The 18,180-nt window shown below is 41.1% G+C and overlaps 1 protein-coding gene across 2 annotated transcripts in view; it reads left to right on the top strand.

Annotated features, from left to right (window-relative positions):
- The first annotated feature begins 10,451 nt into the window (after positions 1-10,451).
- The window catches only part of CRYBG3 (crystallin beta-gamma domain containing 3), a 94,809-nt gene continuing 87,080 nt past the window's right edge, over positions 10,452-18,180 (top strand). Inside the window, exon 1 of one of the 2 annotated variants that reach the window (XM_048071606.2) lies at positions 10,452-10,679. In XM_048071606.2, coding sequence (XP_047927563.2) covers positions 10,555-10,679 — 125 coding nt within the window. In that variant the 5' untranslated portion in view covers positions 10,452-10,554. The remainder of the gene's footprint in view (positions 10,680-18,180) is intronic. The other variant, XM_048071607.2, reaches the window with a different exon arrangement.

Genomic DNA, 18,180 nt, shown 5'->3' with positions numbered 1-18,180 from the left:
TTCTGTTTCTCTTCTACCAGGAGACTGTGTTGGATGGAGCTCTCTTTGAATAAGTGAGAATGGGGACATTCCCTTCAGTGAAGTTTTGTTTTTCTGTTACTGCTTTAGTCATTACATGGCTACTACTTCTAGAGCATTTGTGATTGTTCTGTGGAACACAACTGCAGAAGGAATGTCTGCATGTTCACATCTTCTTGCACAGGGACAGCTCCATAACATGCACAGTTGCTACAGCCTTGAGCTGCTCTAATAGATTTAGTACATGGATCATAAATAACAAAAAAGCCTCATGCATCTGTACAAATATCCTCGCTTGGAGTTTTTTTTTTTTTTCTGAGGGCCCAGTAACTTGTTTTTAATGCTTTTATCCCATTTAATTTAGAATGCTAATATAATTAGATTAATGAATTTTACCTGGATGCTCCAAGGCAATTTGTATGTATGAGTTTGTTAAGCTTCCAAAAAAAAAAAAAGTTCCTTTGGAGATTTAAATGGTGCTTGTAGAATAGTCTGTTGGGTTTGTTTTTTTGTTTTTTGTTTTTTTTTACTGTGTTGCCATATGTATATGTAGACTTCATAAGTATGAAGCTGAAAGCCAATATAGTGACTGAAAGAGCCTGTGAGACAGTTCTGTCTTGACAACCTATGCAATGTGGTATGCTATTGCTTCTTCCATTAAGCACTCGACTCTGCTAAGCATTTATGAATTTCCTTAAAATATGCCTGATCATGCATAAGACTGTATTTTCAGCTGAAACATGAGACGGTCACTTTTGCATACAAAGTACTGCTTTCTACATCTCTCCTTCACAAGTAGGAGGCTATCAGGTAAATGTTTGAATCCGAATTCTTTCTAGCCTTGCCTCTGCTACTTGGTGTGTTTAAACCTGTAGCTATTCGCAGGTGTGCTGAGATTTCTCATGGCCCAAAGACTCCTGGGCAATTTTGTGCTGAGCAAGGGCAGTTCTAAGGGTTAGGATGTAAATGTAATGGATCTTCCTTTAATATGGTTCTTGTTTTTTATTTACTAATGAGAAAGATAGTCTACTATGAAAAACTAGAACATAGCAGATCAGTTGCATTGCTTAGTTGTCTGCAGGAAGGCATTCTGATGTGATAATACACAGCATAGTAACGTTGCATTTCAGTGCTTCCTTAACACAGCTGTGCAGCAGACTTACTGTTTCTCTCAGAAAACAGGTCATCCCATAGAAGGTGTAACTGAAATAACATTTTGTTAACGTTGGTTCAGAATACTTGTCTTGAAAGCAAATGTTTATGTCAAGAAGTACAGTTGGATCAAAAAAAAAGAAAAAACACTTTGTTTTGCTTTTTTGAAAATCACCACGTTCCTCATGATACTATTTCAGTAAATTTTTCTGGCCAGCCTTATTTCTGTTGCAAAGAAATCCTTACAAATCTAGTTCCTAAGCTTCTTACTCCTTTACTTTGGCTGAGTCAGGGAATCTTTTTTTTTTTTTTAACTAGTCAACTATGCTAGTGAAAATGTGCAGCTCTCTTTCCTGTTTCTTTTGTGAAACAAAATAGATAATGAGAGAAGGTCACAGAAGACTGGAATGAGAAAGCAAGAGAGGGAACTACTGAGAAAAGACTTCCTTTCTCCCCTTTCAGAAAGGTCAGGAAAAGTTTGCTTTGAAAGCTGACTTTTATATGCCCTGATCTTTTATTATCTTTATTGTACAGCCCTTACTTGATTGCATAAATTGTAAAGTGCACTGTTACTATGCCAAGGTAATGTTATGGGTACAATCTAATCAGAATTCAGGATTTATAGTGCTGTCTTAAAACAAGTGCAAGTGCCAAGTGTTTATAGTAATATTCAGTGACTATACTTCAGTTCTGAGGCTCTCTATCTCTTGTCAAAGTAAGTTGCATCAGGAAACAACTGTGTTGGTGTGAAATAATTAATTTATTAGTGTCCAGTCAATCGGATTGCTATTTAATTGACTGAATACTTCCAACCCTGTGAAGTTCTGTTTGTTCTCAGGAGTACATTGATGGTATGGGATCACACCGTTCTGTTCCAGAGGATGTCAGGATCTCTCCGAGAGAATCAGCTGTGTTTACTTCTTCCACTTTTCTAATGATTGCATGAAGCCCACTCCCACTACCCTTTTCCAAAGTAAATCTGTAAAATGAAAGCTAGGTTGTTAATGTCTCTTTTCACCATTAAATGTTCTTCTGTTTTATAAAATATTTATCAGATGAACTTGTATTGCAGTCTTATTACTCAGACATCAACTCACAAGAGAGCGTAAGTAATTTCTTTGTGATTCAGTGGACACCTTTGAAGATCAGGTTAACTCATTTAGTAAAAGAAATGTAAATTGAGAAACTTTGTTAGGCAGTCTTTTTTACAACCTGTTTGTCTTTGGACATCAGCAAGTAGATTGTAGGCCTAGCAATTTAGTTTTTGGAACAAATGGAGCTTGAAGAAGGGTTACCTCGCCGTTTTCAGTAACGGGGAAAAGACAGCAAGGAGGGGAGAGAGAAAATTGGGATGTGTGGAAGGTGCTTGTTTGGGCTGAAGTCAAGTCATGCTAATGTTAAAGAATATCAATGAAACCCACGCCTCTTGAGGCTCAGTGAAGTAGCCGTGTTAAATGACTGAAGTGGATGCTTGGCAATACAGGCTCCTTTGTAAGGAGCTCAGCCTTACTACAGAGCTGGTTTTGCAGAGCAAGATGGCTGGTACTGAGGACCTGGTGTCCACAGTCCGTGTGTTACAGAGTCCTCTTCAGCCTGGCTCTTTTCTGGCCCTCTAGACTGTGTGCCTCTTCGTTGTTGGAACATGTTAGATGCCCTGAGTTTTACAGGTTAGTTTAATCCAAAAATAATTCCGTTTGTGTACTCCAAACCTATTTTGTGTTGTAAACAAAAGCACTGTTAGCGGGGATGGTCTCCAAAGTACCTCTCCTGATCTGAACTAAAGCACTAGTGTGTGTTTGCCTATATGGACCTAAAAGATAAGACAAGTTTTTAAAACTTTGTACAAAACCATGGTGTTTAAATCTTGTAAAAGAATAGAACTCACCAGGACAACGTGGCCCCTGGAGATCTCTGGCTAATAATTCTAGTAGAATATCTAGTAATAATACAATAGTTTGTGACATGGTCCAGTTAGAACCGAGAAAGTTTGCTCCACTATTAAAGGATATAAGCATTGGTAAGTTAAGTGGTATGTAGCTCTTCCAATTCAGAGGAAATAGCATAACATGAGAAGTGAAAAAATAGGCAGTCATGAGTAAAAGGAACTATTATGAGCTGTCAGGTGTTGATAGTGCTCCTGAAATTGTCTGTGTCTGTGATCATACAGGTTGCGTGGTGTTACTAGGGAAAAACTTTGCAATGCTTATTTTGTTTGTTTTGTTTTCTTTTCTTTGTTACTTAAAATCTCGCTTCATAAGGAAGTCTCTGTTTTATTATTATCCGCAAACATTTATTTGCATAAACCAAGGAAGAAAACGTTATGTTCTTGGTTGAGAGGACCAAGGATGAATGAAGGGTTCTTTCTCCAGGGTAGAATGTTCCTGCTGAGAAAGATAATGTTTTTTGGTGGTGCAGCACACCCTGAACAAAAATTTGGAAGAATATTTCTGTCTACTATTTATGAGCTATAGTAAAGGCATCCTATAAAATGTTATCTTCCATTGTGGGGAATCCCCTTTACTTGTATTATTCATATTGGACTAAAGCTGTACAATATGTACAGCAAATATTTCTAAAGATCATCATCAGATGAAAAGACTGAGTTTCAGGCTTATATCCCCATTGTCTGCATGCTATATATTTGCAGCATGTGACCTTGAATCGTGTATAACTGGGTATACTTTTTAATGGCAAAAAATGCTGTATACTTTTCAAACCAGTATTTAATGAAGATGAGGAAGGAGGTCTTGTGTTCTTTAAAGAAATTTTAGAGTACTTTTACTCTAGGGTGAAGTATTTGAACAAAAACTATTAAATCCTGTAAGAATAAACCCTATAAGAATATTAGTATTGAGAAAGTGTTGAGGGAGTTGCCTCATATCTTGAGTGTCTTATGTGAGAAAGGCAAGTGAAAGAAAGGGAAAACCTGTGATTATGGCACCAGATTTGAATCAAAATTGCTGAGATTTCTTAAACTGATGCTCAGCACAGGCAATTATAAACAAATAAAAAGTTACTGTTAAAATATACAACTTCTCTGGAAGAAAGAATAAATGTATTAGGTAATCAAATTATCAAACATTTTTTTGGAAGGCAGTAATGTATGATAAAATGGTATGAATAGGTATAAACAGGTAACAGTTGAGCTTCATTCCAACCTGTGCATCTATTGTGAGTTTTCTGCAGACTGTTCTGAAACTTCTCTGCCTCAAAGTAGGTTTCCTGCCTTTTCTAGGGAAGGGTAGCATAGTTCAAAAGTCCGAAAGTGAAGCACTCAACTTCTGACTAAATTTTTAAAACCTGTACTGGAAATTGTAGTTGTGTTGCAGGAAATCATGTGAGGTATCTGTAGAGTACTTGGTCCGAACCAGAGGGCTTGTCTGTGTTGTGAAGGTTAAGTAAACCAATAACGAAGTTTGAATTGTTACTTTTAGAAGTGACATTTTTATTACATGATCTCAGCTTCTTCCCTCTTGCTGTTCTTATCTGCGTAATGTCTTTTTTTTTGCTTGGGTTTGGAACAGAAGAGCGAAAGCTCAAAAATAACCTTGTTAAACATAAGCTTGTTAAAAACACTTTTAATACATCCTTAAATATTGCAATGGGGATGCATGCATTTCTAGGTGGTCTTGTAAATCCCTTCCCAACCAGTAGGAGAAAGTGTACGTATCATACAGAATTCTTGTTTTTGGGTATGAGGACAAAGCTGAAGGTTCATTTGTGCTATTATTTAACTAAGTAATTGGCATACTCTGATTAAAGGTCCCTTGCACTCTTACAGACTGGGGCTTTAACATTTGTCTTACAGGTTTTCCGTATGCTATGCATACTATTTATTGTTAAGTGAATCTGTGTATGTCTTCAGCCAAGAATTAGACTCTATTTTTTCTTTTTCTGTTCTGTAATAAGATTGAGGTATTTGCTATTTGGAGTAATGTGTAGATCTCCTTTGAATCCATTAAAAAAGTCCTCCCCCCCCCCCCCCTTTTCTGGAAGCTGAAGTGAAATAGACAGGAAACTAAGTTGTTCCATGAAGCCAGATGGGATTCTGCAATATTTGCAGCCAAAAATCTTTTGCGATCCTGTTTAGCTCAAGTTGGTAAAGATTCTACTTGTTAGAGACTGGTTTGCTTGCAATCTTCAAGAATACTTTGCAGTGTATTCCTCCAAACACTAAAGATGATTATTCCTTTTGGAGTATCCCATTCCTTGTATTTGCTGTGAGTTTGATAAGGTTTACCTTTTTTGGTATACACTCTAATTTTTCAAACATTTTGAGTGATGTTTTATAAAGGGCATTGGGATAAAAAGTATTCTGTTACAAAATCTAGCAGAATAGACAAAAGAATTGGTGTATCTCTGACACTGCTTTTTAGTCAGTGGTTCTATGGAGTCACAGGTTCCAGCAGCTAATTTTAAGAAATCTTTGAAAGGTAACTAAAAAAAAGGCAAATCTGGTGTCCACAGGCTTGTTTGCTGTACATAGGCTTGTACCAGAATTCTAAACTGCTTAGTAATCTGCAAATTGAAAGATGTACTTTTACATATATGTATGTAAATAGGGTAAGCCTTTATAATATTAGTAATGTGATGTGATATTTGATAGCATGTAGTTTTGTACAGGAAGGTCTATATTCACAAATCTGATAGTCAAAAGGCATTCTAGGAAGAAAAGTGCTAAATGAACTATAGTGTAGAACTTGCTGATTATGCGTTTCATGGATTTCCTTTATTAGCATATCAGACATCTCTTTGTGTAAGCTCTTATAGTCTTCTGGGCACTAAATTATTTGTGCTGCTTTTTTTTCTATGTATACTACATATATTAGAAAGCGGATGAAATTAGTTTGCTGGAAGACTTCATTTCATCATAATTTTTCTTCTTGGGGTGATGGTGGATAGAGAGCCTTAGCAAGGAGGTGTTACGCAGAACAAGATGGTTTAACAGTGACCTTGTTATATGAAATGCTGAATTTTTGAGCGCCATTTAGGGTAGAGTATTTTGCAATAATTAGCACCAGTAAGAGCACAAGTGAGTTTCATCTTTGTATTCATACAAGTGCAATTGATATGAGGTGCTATCCAAAACGTCTGGAAACCCTTCCAGACAAGCTGTTCTAATTATCTGACAGTTACCAGTTCTGATGGAATTAACAGAAAAGGACTTTGGTTCTTATCTAGAAGAGCTGGATACATAAGTACCACTGAAATATGAGGTTTTTAATCCTTTTTGCTCTGTGCTCAGGCACAGTGAAAGTCTGCCCCAAAAAGAGCTCCTGTAGGTGCTGGTCAATTTTATTTTGTTCTTTACAATTAATTTTCTATTCTAGAACTTCTGCTACATGGTAAATGTAAACTTCAAAAATTATAGTGTGGAGAACAAAAAGAAGAGGGCTTCTGAAAAATCATCTTAAAACTTTGAATTACTACACTGAATAAGTCTTCTCCAAAATTATAAAGAATACAGTTACAGCTCTCAGTAACTACAGTTAATACCACGAGCCATTTCCAGCCATCTTCTCCAGACCCCAAGGCGTTTGAACAATAGCAGCTGCCCATGTGTGTCTTTCTTTCAAACCATTTTCAGCAAATCAAATGGAGGAACAGTGTGCTCACAGTTAAAGGATGAGGATTGCTGGAAGCTGTGCAGTGCGTGCTTTACAACAAAAGGTCATAGCTAGATAGACAGTATATCCTAGGAATCCTTGGTAACGTACTTCATCTGGGTAATAATATATCCAAGACACAAATGTTCAATTCTGTTGTGTCTTCACTTTAGAATAGGCACAGATTGGAGACTTTAAAGTCATCAGTATTTTTTTCATTCTCTGGAGGATGAATATTCTCAAAAACGACTATGAAATATTGCATGTGGTGACTCCACTGTGCATATTAATTCATGGTCCCATGCAACCTATTAGAAAGCTTGCTGTAATATTATACACTGGAAAGGAAAAAAGTAAAGGAGCACCTGTTATTGTGGTTTGTGCAATACAGACATGTTTTGTAAGAGCCTGGAAAATGGGGTTGCCTATTAATTAAAAAAAAAAATCCAAAATACTTTTATAGATAAATGCATTAGATGTGTATGAAAAAGAAAAGTGAACTGTGCTTCCGCTTAAGAGGGCTGTATCTCAAAGCATATGAACTCTTCTTATTGTAGTGGTGCAACAATGCAAACAGATTGAAACTGTTGTGGTTTTGGGTTTGTTTTTTATTATTATTATTAAATACGTTGTGCTAAAATGTGCTTGCAGGGAAGATGTGTAGCTTGGTGGTTTTAAGACTACATTTCTTTCTTAGTCATCACTTCAGTATATCAGAAAATGCTTAAAGATGTGTGTGAGAGAAGGGCTCCTCATAAACAAGCGTGACGAAAACTTTTCCTTTTTGGTATCCAAACAAAACAAAATATTTCACTCAAGATTTTAAAGACCCTTAAAAGGAAGGGAATGCAAAAAGCACAATTAAAATTTCACCCTCTGCTCACCCTAAAGCAGCAAGGAGAAGGGGGAGGCTTCCCTTGTGCACAACCCTTATAATCTGGATTGCAGCAGAAAATGAGTGGATGTGGCACAGGTGCAGCACCCCCTCCTCCCTTAATTGAGATGCTGGTTCATGTGAAACCCTGGGCAGGACAAGCTGCAAAAAAACCCACCTCACCACCAGCTGGAGAGCCCTGGCCAGACTTTTTCCTCTGCCGCAATAATCTTTGACTCCACAGCTGTATTATAATGGTTTCCCTCTGCCCTGGGTGGTGCAGCTTTACCTCGCGGGGGCTGCATGTGAGCACCCTGCTACGAGGCAGAAGGGAGCACGCTTCCCCGTCTGCTGTGGCTACCGTGTGGGTGCTGCTGTGAGTGTGGGCAGTGGTGCTGAAGGTGAGCCCACCTGCCACGCAATGCATGCTCCCACCTCGGTTCATCTCCCTTCGTGGAAGGAGTGAACAGCTGAAACCAGGTTCCCCTTGATGTACCTGCCAGCATCTCCCATTTCACTCTTTTAAATGTGGGAGATTTATTTGCTGTGAAATCACACGGTACTCAATTACTGCAGGGGACATACAAAGAAAGGGGTTACCTTATGTGGGCTGTGTTCATTTTTTTTTGTATCAATATACTTTTACTACTTTGATTATAGTTTACTTCTGTGCCTCTGCCAGAGCTGTCACATGCTATGTTTCTGTCTTTTCTTCATCTCATTGAAAAGCAGAAAGGAAAAACAGATTGGAGCACAAAATGCTGCTGTTTGGGATGAGCACTTCTGATGCCTTCAGTGCTTTGCTCCTGGGCAAGCATGGCACTGGCAGTGCCTCACGCTGCCCCGGGTGCCCCTTGGGGAGCAGGTGGATGTTGTGGCTGCCTGTGTCTGCGTGCACAGCTTACCGTGCCATACTTAACTACATCCTGAGGTGGTTATGAGGATCAATTAATGCTTAAATTATTTGGAGGTACCAGGTGCTTTATGAGTGCTAATTATTATATTCAGGTTTGCTACAGCTTAGGGATTAGATCTCACTTGGGCAATAGGTGGGTAGGTTGTGAGATGTATGTGGTAAAGAATTACAAGTAACAAAGAGTCACTGCCAGCCGAAGCATCACCACAGCCTGTTCGTGCAGTTCCATTTAATTGCTTTTAATGAATTGTCAGTCTTCCAATTTGATTTTTGAGCCTTAATTACTTTTATTTTGCATGTTAGAGAGAACATGTCCTCTCTAAGGTTCCATAGGGGTTGCTGTTACGTTTTGTGGTTGTAGCTCTGATGCTTTTTTTCCCAAGAATGGGCAACTGTGTAGGTACTTTTAAAATGTGGTGGTGTGTGTCTTATTTATATATGCACTTTTCTGGCATGAAACATTTCATAGATTTGTGCTAGGTCTGGGGCATCCTGGATCACTGAGAAAAGTGTTTGCTCCTTGTCTGGACACTGAAAACGAGGCAGGACCTTGCTGTGTAGTAAATGCTGGTCCACTCAGTGAGGTTATTGACAACAGTCTTTTACCACAGGAAAGACAGCTGCCTCTCATAACCTGTGAGACCACCAGCTAGTCTTAATTTGCTGACCAGTAAAAACTTAAGTACTTGTTCAATATCCACCTGTGTCTGTTTTTAAAATCCAGATCAAAGCTACGGGAGACTTGGACAATATGAAGGGGAACTGCTTGTGCATTTGTATGTATATATTTATTTTAAAGATCTTTCTCATAGCCGAAGCAGTGGAAAGTAGACTGTAAAGTAGCCAGTATGTCATTTCCAGGCTGTTTTATTGCTGCTTCTCTGCAGGTGGGCGTAGAGCTTCATGTCCAGCCTGAGCTGCTGCTGCCCCAGCAGGCTGGTACTGTGGCAAAAGAAAGTGGAGAATACTGGCCCAGAAGCCTTGGGTATAGAGGGGGTGAACTGAGGTGAATGAATGGAGAAACCTCTTTCAGGAAAGAGGTGAACACTGGCATGGGCTGGCCAGAGAGGTGGTGGAGACTCCATCCTTGGAGATGTTCAAAAGACGCGGTCCTGGGCAGCCTGCTCTGGACCAGATGGCCTCCAGCGGTCCCAGCCAGCTGTGCTGTGATCCTGTGAGGTAGCACGATGCAAAGCCATATGAAAGTGAGGCAGGCAGTCACAAAGAAACAGATGTTCATCAAGGTGAAAAAGAGGAAAGGGTGGTTCTGTATTTAAAATCCTGACATCGAGGTTAGCTTATTTTACAAGTGATTCACACACAGTGAATTGTTAAGGTGGTGTGCATCATCTCTCTATCTGTAAAGCAGGGATATTTCTGTTCATCACTGGGTTGTTGTGAAGTCGTCCCTGTTGGTCAAAATAGTTTGATGTTAACTTGAGGGAGGCTACAGTCCTCAGAGGGAGAAAAACCTTCACAGCATCCTTCGGCTTGAAGACGACTCATAAGAGCATCAAGTCTAGCCATCAACCGAAGATGTCAGTAAACGCAAATCCCTTTCTAGGAAAAAAAAAATCTCCTGGAAAGGCGGGAGAGCCCCTTTCCTCCACGCCCCTCGCCTTCCCCAGGGGGGGCGGCCGGAGCTCCCCTGAGGCGAGGCAGGGAAATGGCCGCGCCTCGGGGGGGGGCGCGCGGCCAAACACGCGGGGCCTGTCCCACCTCCACCGCGAAGAGCGGGCTGCGGCTCCTCCCGGAGCTCCTTTTCCCCAATTAAGGCGCCGAGGCTAATGGCCGCGCCTCCCGCCCCGTGTCCCCGCTCCCGGGGGCCGCCGCCGGGCGGAGGCACCGCGGCGGCTCCGCCCCAGGGCCGGGCAGGGCCGCCCCCGGCGGGGCGGGGGGAAGCGGCCGCCGCCGGGACTCGGTGACTCGGTGCCGGGCGGCTGTGGCGGCGCCTCCCGTCCCGTCCCCGTCCCCGTCCCGTCCCGGCGATGTCCGGCGGGGGCAGCCGGCGGCGGGCCGGCCCCTCCTGGCACGGCGCCTTCTCCCGCTTCTTTGCCAGGAGCCCCCCGCGGCAGGAGGCGGCGGCGCCCGGCCGGCCGGCGGGAGCGCACAGGTAGGGGCACGGCACGGCACGGCACGGCCGCACTCCTCGGCCGAGCCCGGGTTGTCCCGCGGGGAACCGGCCCCGGGGCGCAGCTCCCCCGGCTGCGGCCCTTCCGCGGAAACCGAAAGCGGGGAGGGGGCTCGCCCCGTGCGGGGTCCGCGCCCCGGGTCCCCCCGGGCTGGTGCAAGGCGGCTGCTAGCGCCCGGCAAAACCTTCCCCGGGGTCTGGGTGGCGGTGCGGGGCGCGGGGCGGGGCGGGCCGGTGGCTGCCGGTGCGCGGGGAGCGCGGGGAGCGCGGGCGAGGTGAGAAGGTTCCCAAGCGTCTCGTGCGTTTCTTCCTCTTCCTTTTTGCTTTGCTTTTTTTTTTTTTTTCTTTTTCTGGTGGCTGGTTTCTGCGTGTACGTACCCACAGATAAAGTTGCCTTCTGCTTCTTACGGAGTCTTGTTATCGGTCTGAATTAATTGGGGTGTATTTTGTGGTGAGGAGGTGTCAGCTGTCCTGGCCTTATTTCCTCACATATACTACTAAGGTTTTTTAGCTTTTAACATGCTGGTTTTAATCTTTTTGGGTCATTCTTGACACTGCCTATGTTTGTGTTTAAACAGGCTGGCAAATAAGTGCACTAGTCAAGGAGATAGTGGATATCACTAGTTCTTTCTCACCAATCGCGGAAAATTGCAGAGCATGTTACTGTCTTACACTGGCCGTCCTAAAAGGTCTCGTAAATGGTCCACAAAGGACCATTTTAACACTGGGATTCTTTATTTTACCATAACCGATAGTCATTTGATATACCAGCATATGAGCGGGGATCCACTGGGCTGTCATGTAGTTTTTCATTTTCCTGAAAAAAAAAAAAAGAGTCATGAGCAAAGCTGCCAAATCAAGAGCACCTTCACTGTGGTGAGAGTAGTGTGACCATCGTGCCTGGCAGGGGTGATGAAGGTGCAGCAGAAAGAAAAGACTTGGAGCTGGCACGGGATGTGAAGAGGCAGCAGCAGAGGTGTCATCTGGCTGCTCCTTGCCAGCTCCGTACACTTGTGGTCCAAGCTAAACAAAAAAGCCTAGCGGACACCTCATTAGGGAGCAGGACGACGCTGGCTGAGTGGTTTGTGAGCTAGGTGTGCTATCTGCAGATTGTCCTCATGGTAGACCTGCTCCACTCAACTCTAGGCTGGAGCCTGTTATCTTCATCTCAATCAGAGTTTCATTTCCTGCAGTCAAGAGCCTTTCCTTGACTGGGGCAGTCCACCGAGGTGCGAGGAGGCTTGGCCTCCTGGCCTCCTGCTTGACCTCCTCACATGGGTTTAACTGCAGGGCGGTCGCCTCGATTCCTCTCCGGAGTGGAAGCAGCCAGCAAAAATCCTCCAGCTGAGAGGAGCCCAATTTGGTATGTTAAAGAGCTTTTTTGTTGCGCCGGCTGCGGGGCGGTAGGTTTGCCTGGAATGCTGACGCTCTCGTCTTTGGTTTCCACTGACAGCCTTCTCCATAGATTAGTGTAATTGCATACATTAAACAGCGCCGGGCTGGAACGAGCGCCCCAGGTTTGCTCGGCGCGTTGATTTAGCATTGCGGTGCAGAAAATGGATCGCTGAACAAAGCGTGCGGGTGGGGAGGGGGAGCCGAGGCTGCTTTGTGTGTTTGTTGTTCAGCGTGGAGGGCAGGAGGCGGCCTGGGGAACACATCTCTTGAGAAATGTGTACACTCGGTGATTAATTTCCTGGTAAAATGATCGGAATGGTGTATGCTGGGACCGGATCCGATCTGAAATGTGTGGCATGAAACTTTTGTATCGAGGTATTTTACCTAGCACTGGGTTTCAGAAAAGCAGAACAACCAAGTAAAGAGGGCAGGAGAGGGAGCAGTATGTTATGCAGGGCCACATATATCCACAGGCTATCTACATGGACCCTCAGAGACATTCATCATGCTTGATATAGCCTGTGCAGATCACAACAGTTTCCTAAATTTTGGAAGTGTCTGGAGGTGAGCCTGCATGTGTCCAAAAGTCATTCTCCATATGCACCTGCAAACTGGGCAGCAGCAGATGGCAGCTTTGCATCCCCCCGCCCCACAGCTGCCCCTTCAGCCCAGGGTACAGAGGTCTTACTGTTTCATGCTCCGGGCATCGTGTTCATGTTCAGATTTAGCTTTAAAAAATAAATAAATAAGAAAATCAACCCTACTCTCACCTGGGCTTAAAACAGGAGGAAGGGGAGAGGGAATTGCACTGTTTGTTAATCAGTGTCATAGGATTTTCTTCTGAGAACCTCGTTTGGCAAAGAGCTATGTGCTGATAACTTGCCCTTACAGCTGTTTGTAGCTCCGATGAACATGAGACTTGCTGGAGGCTTGCTGGTGGAAAATAACCCGTGCAGAATAGTTGAAAGTTTTGTGGTGGCACGAGGTACAGCACATCTGTTAGGGGCTCATTCTGCTTTTACATGCAACTTAAATGTGAGTTATCTTTCACCTACTGCTTGCCTCTGTAAATGCATTCTTCAGAGTCATGATGCTGGCATGGCTTTGAACAAGGTCTTTGGGGTTTTTCTTCCCAGTTCCTTATCATCAGCTTCCATCAAACGTAGTCATTGTGCTCTACTCTGCTGTTTGATATTTTCAATATACAAAATTAATTGTTTGTTACTGGCAGTCTAAATCTCCAGTGTGGAAAAATCCGATTGATTTTTTATTCTAATGTCAGTCTAATTTATTTATCGTTATGTTTACATGTTTCTTTTGTCCATCTGGATGAAGATGCAGCTTTTAGAGTATAAGCCAATCTACTGCATATTCATTCAGTGATATGCTGCTTCCATGCCTTAGCAATTGACCTGTTGTAAGTAAACGTGACCTTGTAGGTCACCTTAGAAGCCTCCAAGGGGGTGTGACACTTCACCAATCACTTTAACCAAGAGCTACCACTAAAATTTTCTTTAAACTCTGTCTTTATAATTTGTTCCTCTCTATATTGTTTAGCAAGTTCATTTCAGGTTTATCTTTTTCCCTCCAAGTGCCATTGCTTGGTCAAGTAGCTACCAGTGCAAGTGGGCCTTTGTTGGAATTGTCCAGATATTGTTTCTGCATTACTGAAGAGTACCAGAGACATCAAGCAGGGAAGAGCAACCTTTTATTTGGTCTTATAGGTTTTGTTTTGTTTTTAAATTGAGATTATTGTTCTGTTCATCCATTAGTTTCTAAGGGCTTTCAGAGGTGGAAGAACTTTGTTTATACTGCCTAAGGAGAGATTAGAGAGCCTCTTTCTTCCTCTGGGCTTGCCAGTCATTGTTCCTGTTTATAAAGCACATGTATTTTTGTAGCTGTAAAAAATGCATTTGGGAACTACTGGGAATGGATTAAAAGGGCAGTAATGCATTTTGAACTTATTTCTTCTGAACTTGCTACCTCCTGGCTGGTTTTGATTCACATACTGTTGGTGTCTTAGAAGAAATCTATTGTTTTCTGGGGAAAAAAAAGTCTGTATTCTAGTAAAGACACTCTTCCGTTCAGAGGGCAGAGGAAGATTATTTCAGTTTTATTTCTTTTAAATCTAACTCATTTGTGAGAATGCAGCAGAGGTAACAGTTTGTAGAACCAGCAAGGGGAAGACTCCAGTTATTTAGAAGAATTCAAATTAAACTTACTAAAGCAAGGTGCATTATGAAAAATTTATGTTTGTTTGTTAATTTGTTGGACTTTTTTTCTGTTTGTTTCCTCTTTTTTTCTATTGTGACTTTTATTGCAGGATAATTCAAAATTATAATTCAAAATTGCAAAGGCCCTTATTCAGCAGGTTACCAAAGCTATTGCCTATAATTAAGTAAGGAAATATTCTGTATATTATAGTGGGACTACTTGTTTGATTAGAATTAGGCGTGAACCTAAATGTCTCATGGGAGTGAGACCCAAAAGGAGCAAGCCCAGCAGCTGGCCATGTGCTTGTGAGACATTTCCTAAAGGAAATGTTACTAAAGTATTAATTATAACAGTAGCACTCCTTAAAAGAAAAAACAACTTTACAAAAAAAAAAAGTTAATGTTAACAGCACTCTCTCCTTCCCAATAAGTGTCATAAGTGCTAGAATTAATACAAAGAGATTTCCAAAATATCTGTGATTCCTTGGTTTTAAGGAATGGTTTTGCAGCAGTTAAAACTTATCAGTCTTCTCATCTGATGAATAAAAGACTCACAAGTGAGGAAAAAAAAATGGAATTCAGAAATATGTTATTGTGAAGATTGTATTTCTGGTTATTGAAACTTCTTACAAAGATGAAAATCTAACTGCTGCTTTTATTTTCTGAGGCTTTTTTGGACTGCATACTCTTCAGCGAGTGTATACTGTTGCACTTCCAGACAGTAGCATAGCACTACATTGCTACACCGTAGGCTTTTCTGGGAAAATTAACATATCTATTTTTCTGATATTTTAATTTCTAAAATAATTTTTAAAAATTTTAACTGACCTTACAGTAGCACTTTTGAAGACTCTTCAGATCAGAAATGTGAATTTCCATAGTCATTTAACTTCTCGTGTCAATTTTGTGAGATGAAATACAGTCACTAATTGTATTTATAATTTCATGGCTTGCCATGTTTTTGAATGGAGTCTTGGTTTTCCAAATGTTCCAGTGTTTCTTAAATTGCTAAAATGTGTCACAGAAGGCAGTATATCTGTTTAAATGGGTTGAAGGTCTCGGGCTAAGTCCAGAAGGCCGTGCAGGCCTGCACTTCGCCTATTAATGAAAGCAGGGAACAACGTGCAAGGAAGTATTTCTTGGGAGTACATGAAGAGCAAAGGCAGAAGAAAATCCAGTGACAAAGCCTTTTATTTTTTTTAATCACCAATTAAGTGCAACAAATTTAGCCATCAGATTTGTTTTGGTTGAATCGAAGATGCAGGCTTTGGACTTGAGAGAGGGAACTTTGATGAATATGGGAAGTGTCTGCAGGATACTGCCCTGCGCATGTACAAAATGGGAGAGTTTGAGAAGTATTTTCTTGTGGTGAACTTGTAGCCTCGTGTGCCTCTACCAATAGTTTTCTGCTCCGACCTGACTAGAAGAGCTCGCTGCTTTTGCTGGTGACACCAGTCTCCTTTGCATGTTTTTTTTTTTTCGGTTGCTTTTTCTTAATGGCATCTATTAAAAAATACGTGAAACCCTGTTTATCAGGAGGAAAATATCTACTGCTGCTTTAAAGCTTTCGTGGATTGGTTTAATGTCTTCTATTTTCTTGTCATTTGTATGTATTGTTGTTTGTCCCCAACCCTGTAAATATGTGTCTTTTGAAAGCAGTTTTATAATGAGCTATTCTCTATTAATTCAGTAATTTTAACCTTAAATGTAAATAGTTTACAAAGCCGCTTCTGGTGTTATACCAAGTTTGTGTGTTAGCAGCCAGAAATATATTTATTTCATACGTATGCTGAAAACTTTACCTAACCTCTCAGACTAGTGAATATGGAGCAGATCCTATATTCATATTTGTTACTATGCTTGACAGATGCCAGGGCAAAAACCTTGATGTAATCTAGTATAATCCTACTGCTCAATATTGAAGTAGACTCTACTCAGAAACATTTGTATTTATTTTCTCTAGCTTTTGTATGGCTGTTGAATTCCCTTGTGTATAAAACAGATTAAGTTATTCAGCAAGGGCGATCATGGGCCATCATACTTATTTCACTGAGCTCTAGCCTTTTAGGTTTAAAGGAACATGTTTGATGGCAAGGCATGGTTTGTTTCTTGCATTTTAATGTATTTTTTCCTTGCAAAATATGGCATATTGGTACTTTTATAACATCTTTATTTTTCATGGCTTTTTTTTTTACTTTGCGTTTTGAAAGAGGATTAAAAAAAATCAGTTTTATACTTATACGCTCTGCAGTTCACATTGTGTATGTGAAGCAGTGCTGCTAATGCAGAGCATGAAGTTGACCTAGCTTTGCTATGCAAGCAGAGCAAAAAACAGTATGTAAACAAGCAGCATAAACAGGTCTGAGAGGAAAAAATGTTTCAGTTAAAACAATCTAACACGCTTAATGCTGCCTGTAATCAAACCAGTTTTCAAGTGGGGTTGTTTAATTGAATAGAATACATTTTATGTTATTCCAACACTTAAATGAGTTGGCTGATTGTAATACTTCTCTTGCCTGAGTTCCTGTCTCATCTTCCTTTTGCCTCTGTTTTCTTCATCCCTACTTTTCTCTGCTTTCTGCTCCCTTTCCCCTACTTCTCTTATACGTTTTAGTTGTTTTGCTTTCCTTTTGCCCTCCGATTTCAAACCCACTGACTTGTTTTTATAATTTCCGTTTATCTTGATGTCTTTACTGTTCCTCCCTATGTGTGTGGCCTACATGTAAGGACAGAAGTGGGAGCCAGAAACTTCACATTCAGATTTCTGTGCAAACACTCCTCTCTTCAGGACAAGCCCTAACAGCTTTGTCAGAGATTACGGGAAGACTTTGTCACTGCTGGTTTCCCGTGAACAGTGCTGGAATTGGGAATCTTACTGAGAAGTTGGTTGAAATTTGTCATTTGGGGGAGGGGGAATAGCTCTTTGTTCATTACTATTTTCTGTTTAAATGCATCTCTGTTTTCTGTAAAAATGCTGCTGTATCTTGACTGACATTTGGTGCAGAAGGCAGTTTTTATGAATTTTTGCTGCTTCCCTCAGACACTGAAGATGCATCTTCTTGCCACTGTACTGTACTGTGATGTTTTCCTTTTGATTAGTTTAACGGATGTTATTCAATATACATGCCAAAAGCTTGACTCTTGAAAAAAATTTCTAACTTCTCTTTGTAGATCAGGTTTAGACAGTTCTCTGGGCTTCACAGGGCATGAATGGCTTCACAAGTGTGATTTTAGGATCTAGAGTTAAGGTGTTGGCATTTCAATTAACACTTTTAAGTCCATTGTATTTGGTTGGATTAAAGGGAAAGGATTGAAAAGTTGATTTATCAAGGCTTTCAGGTGACCTGAGAAGTTAATAAATATGTTGATCCTAACATTGCAGGAGGATGGGAACTCTCAAACTTGATTTTTTGATGAGATTACAATTTTAGTTGACAAACTGCTAAAACAGTACCTTCAGACTCTTTAAGGCATCTCGCTTGGTGCTGATGCCCCAATTAAAATATTTGCAAGTGTAATGGCAGTGGGACAAACTGAGGGATATAAAAAATCGTATGTGGAAAATAATTTTCTACTTTTTATATGTGAAAAAAATTTAAACAAAGTGGTTTTGAATCAATTTAGTATCTCCACAAGTAATTTGAAAGAAGATAAAAATTGTAGCTTGTGAAGTTTGCAGATAAGTAGGGTGAAAAATAGAGGAATCACCATGTAGATGACAACCTTACAGAAGCAGACTCAACTGTCATCATTGGCAGTCACCTGAACATGAGCTGCCAAAGCAAAATGGTGGCTCAGAGGAAAAAGCGATGCTCAGTTGTATAAATAAAGTACGTGTAATCTATGGCTGCACTTTAGTTACTAGAGTACTGAGC

The sequence above is a fragment of the Anser cygnoides genome, chromosome 1 (genome assembly GCF_040182565.1).
Source record: "Anser cygnoides isolate HZ-2024a breed goose chromosome 1, Taihu_goose_T2T_genome, whole genome shotgun sequence".
Lineage (NCBI taxonomy): Eukaryota > Metazoa > Chordata > Aves > Anseriformes > Anatidae > Anser > Anser cygnoides.
Note: the sequence above shows the minus strand (reverse complement) of the source record. Positions and strands in the feature narration are given on the sequence as shown.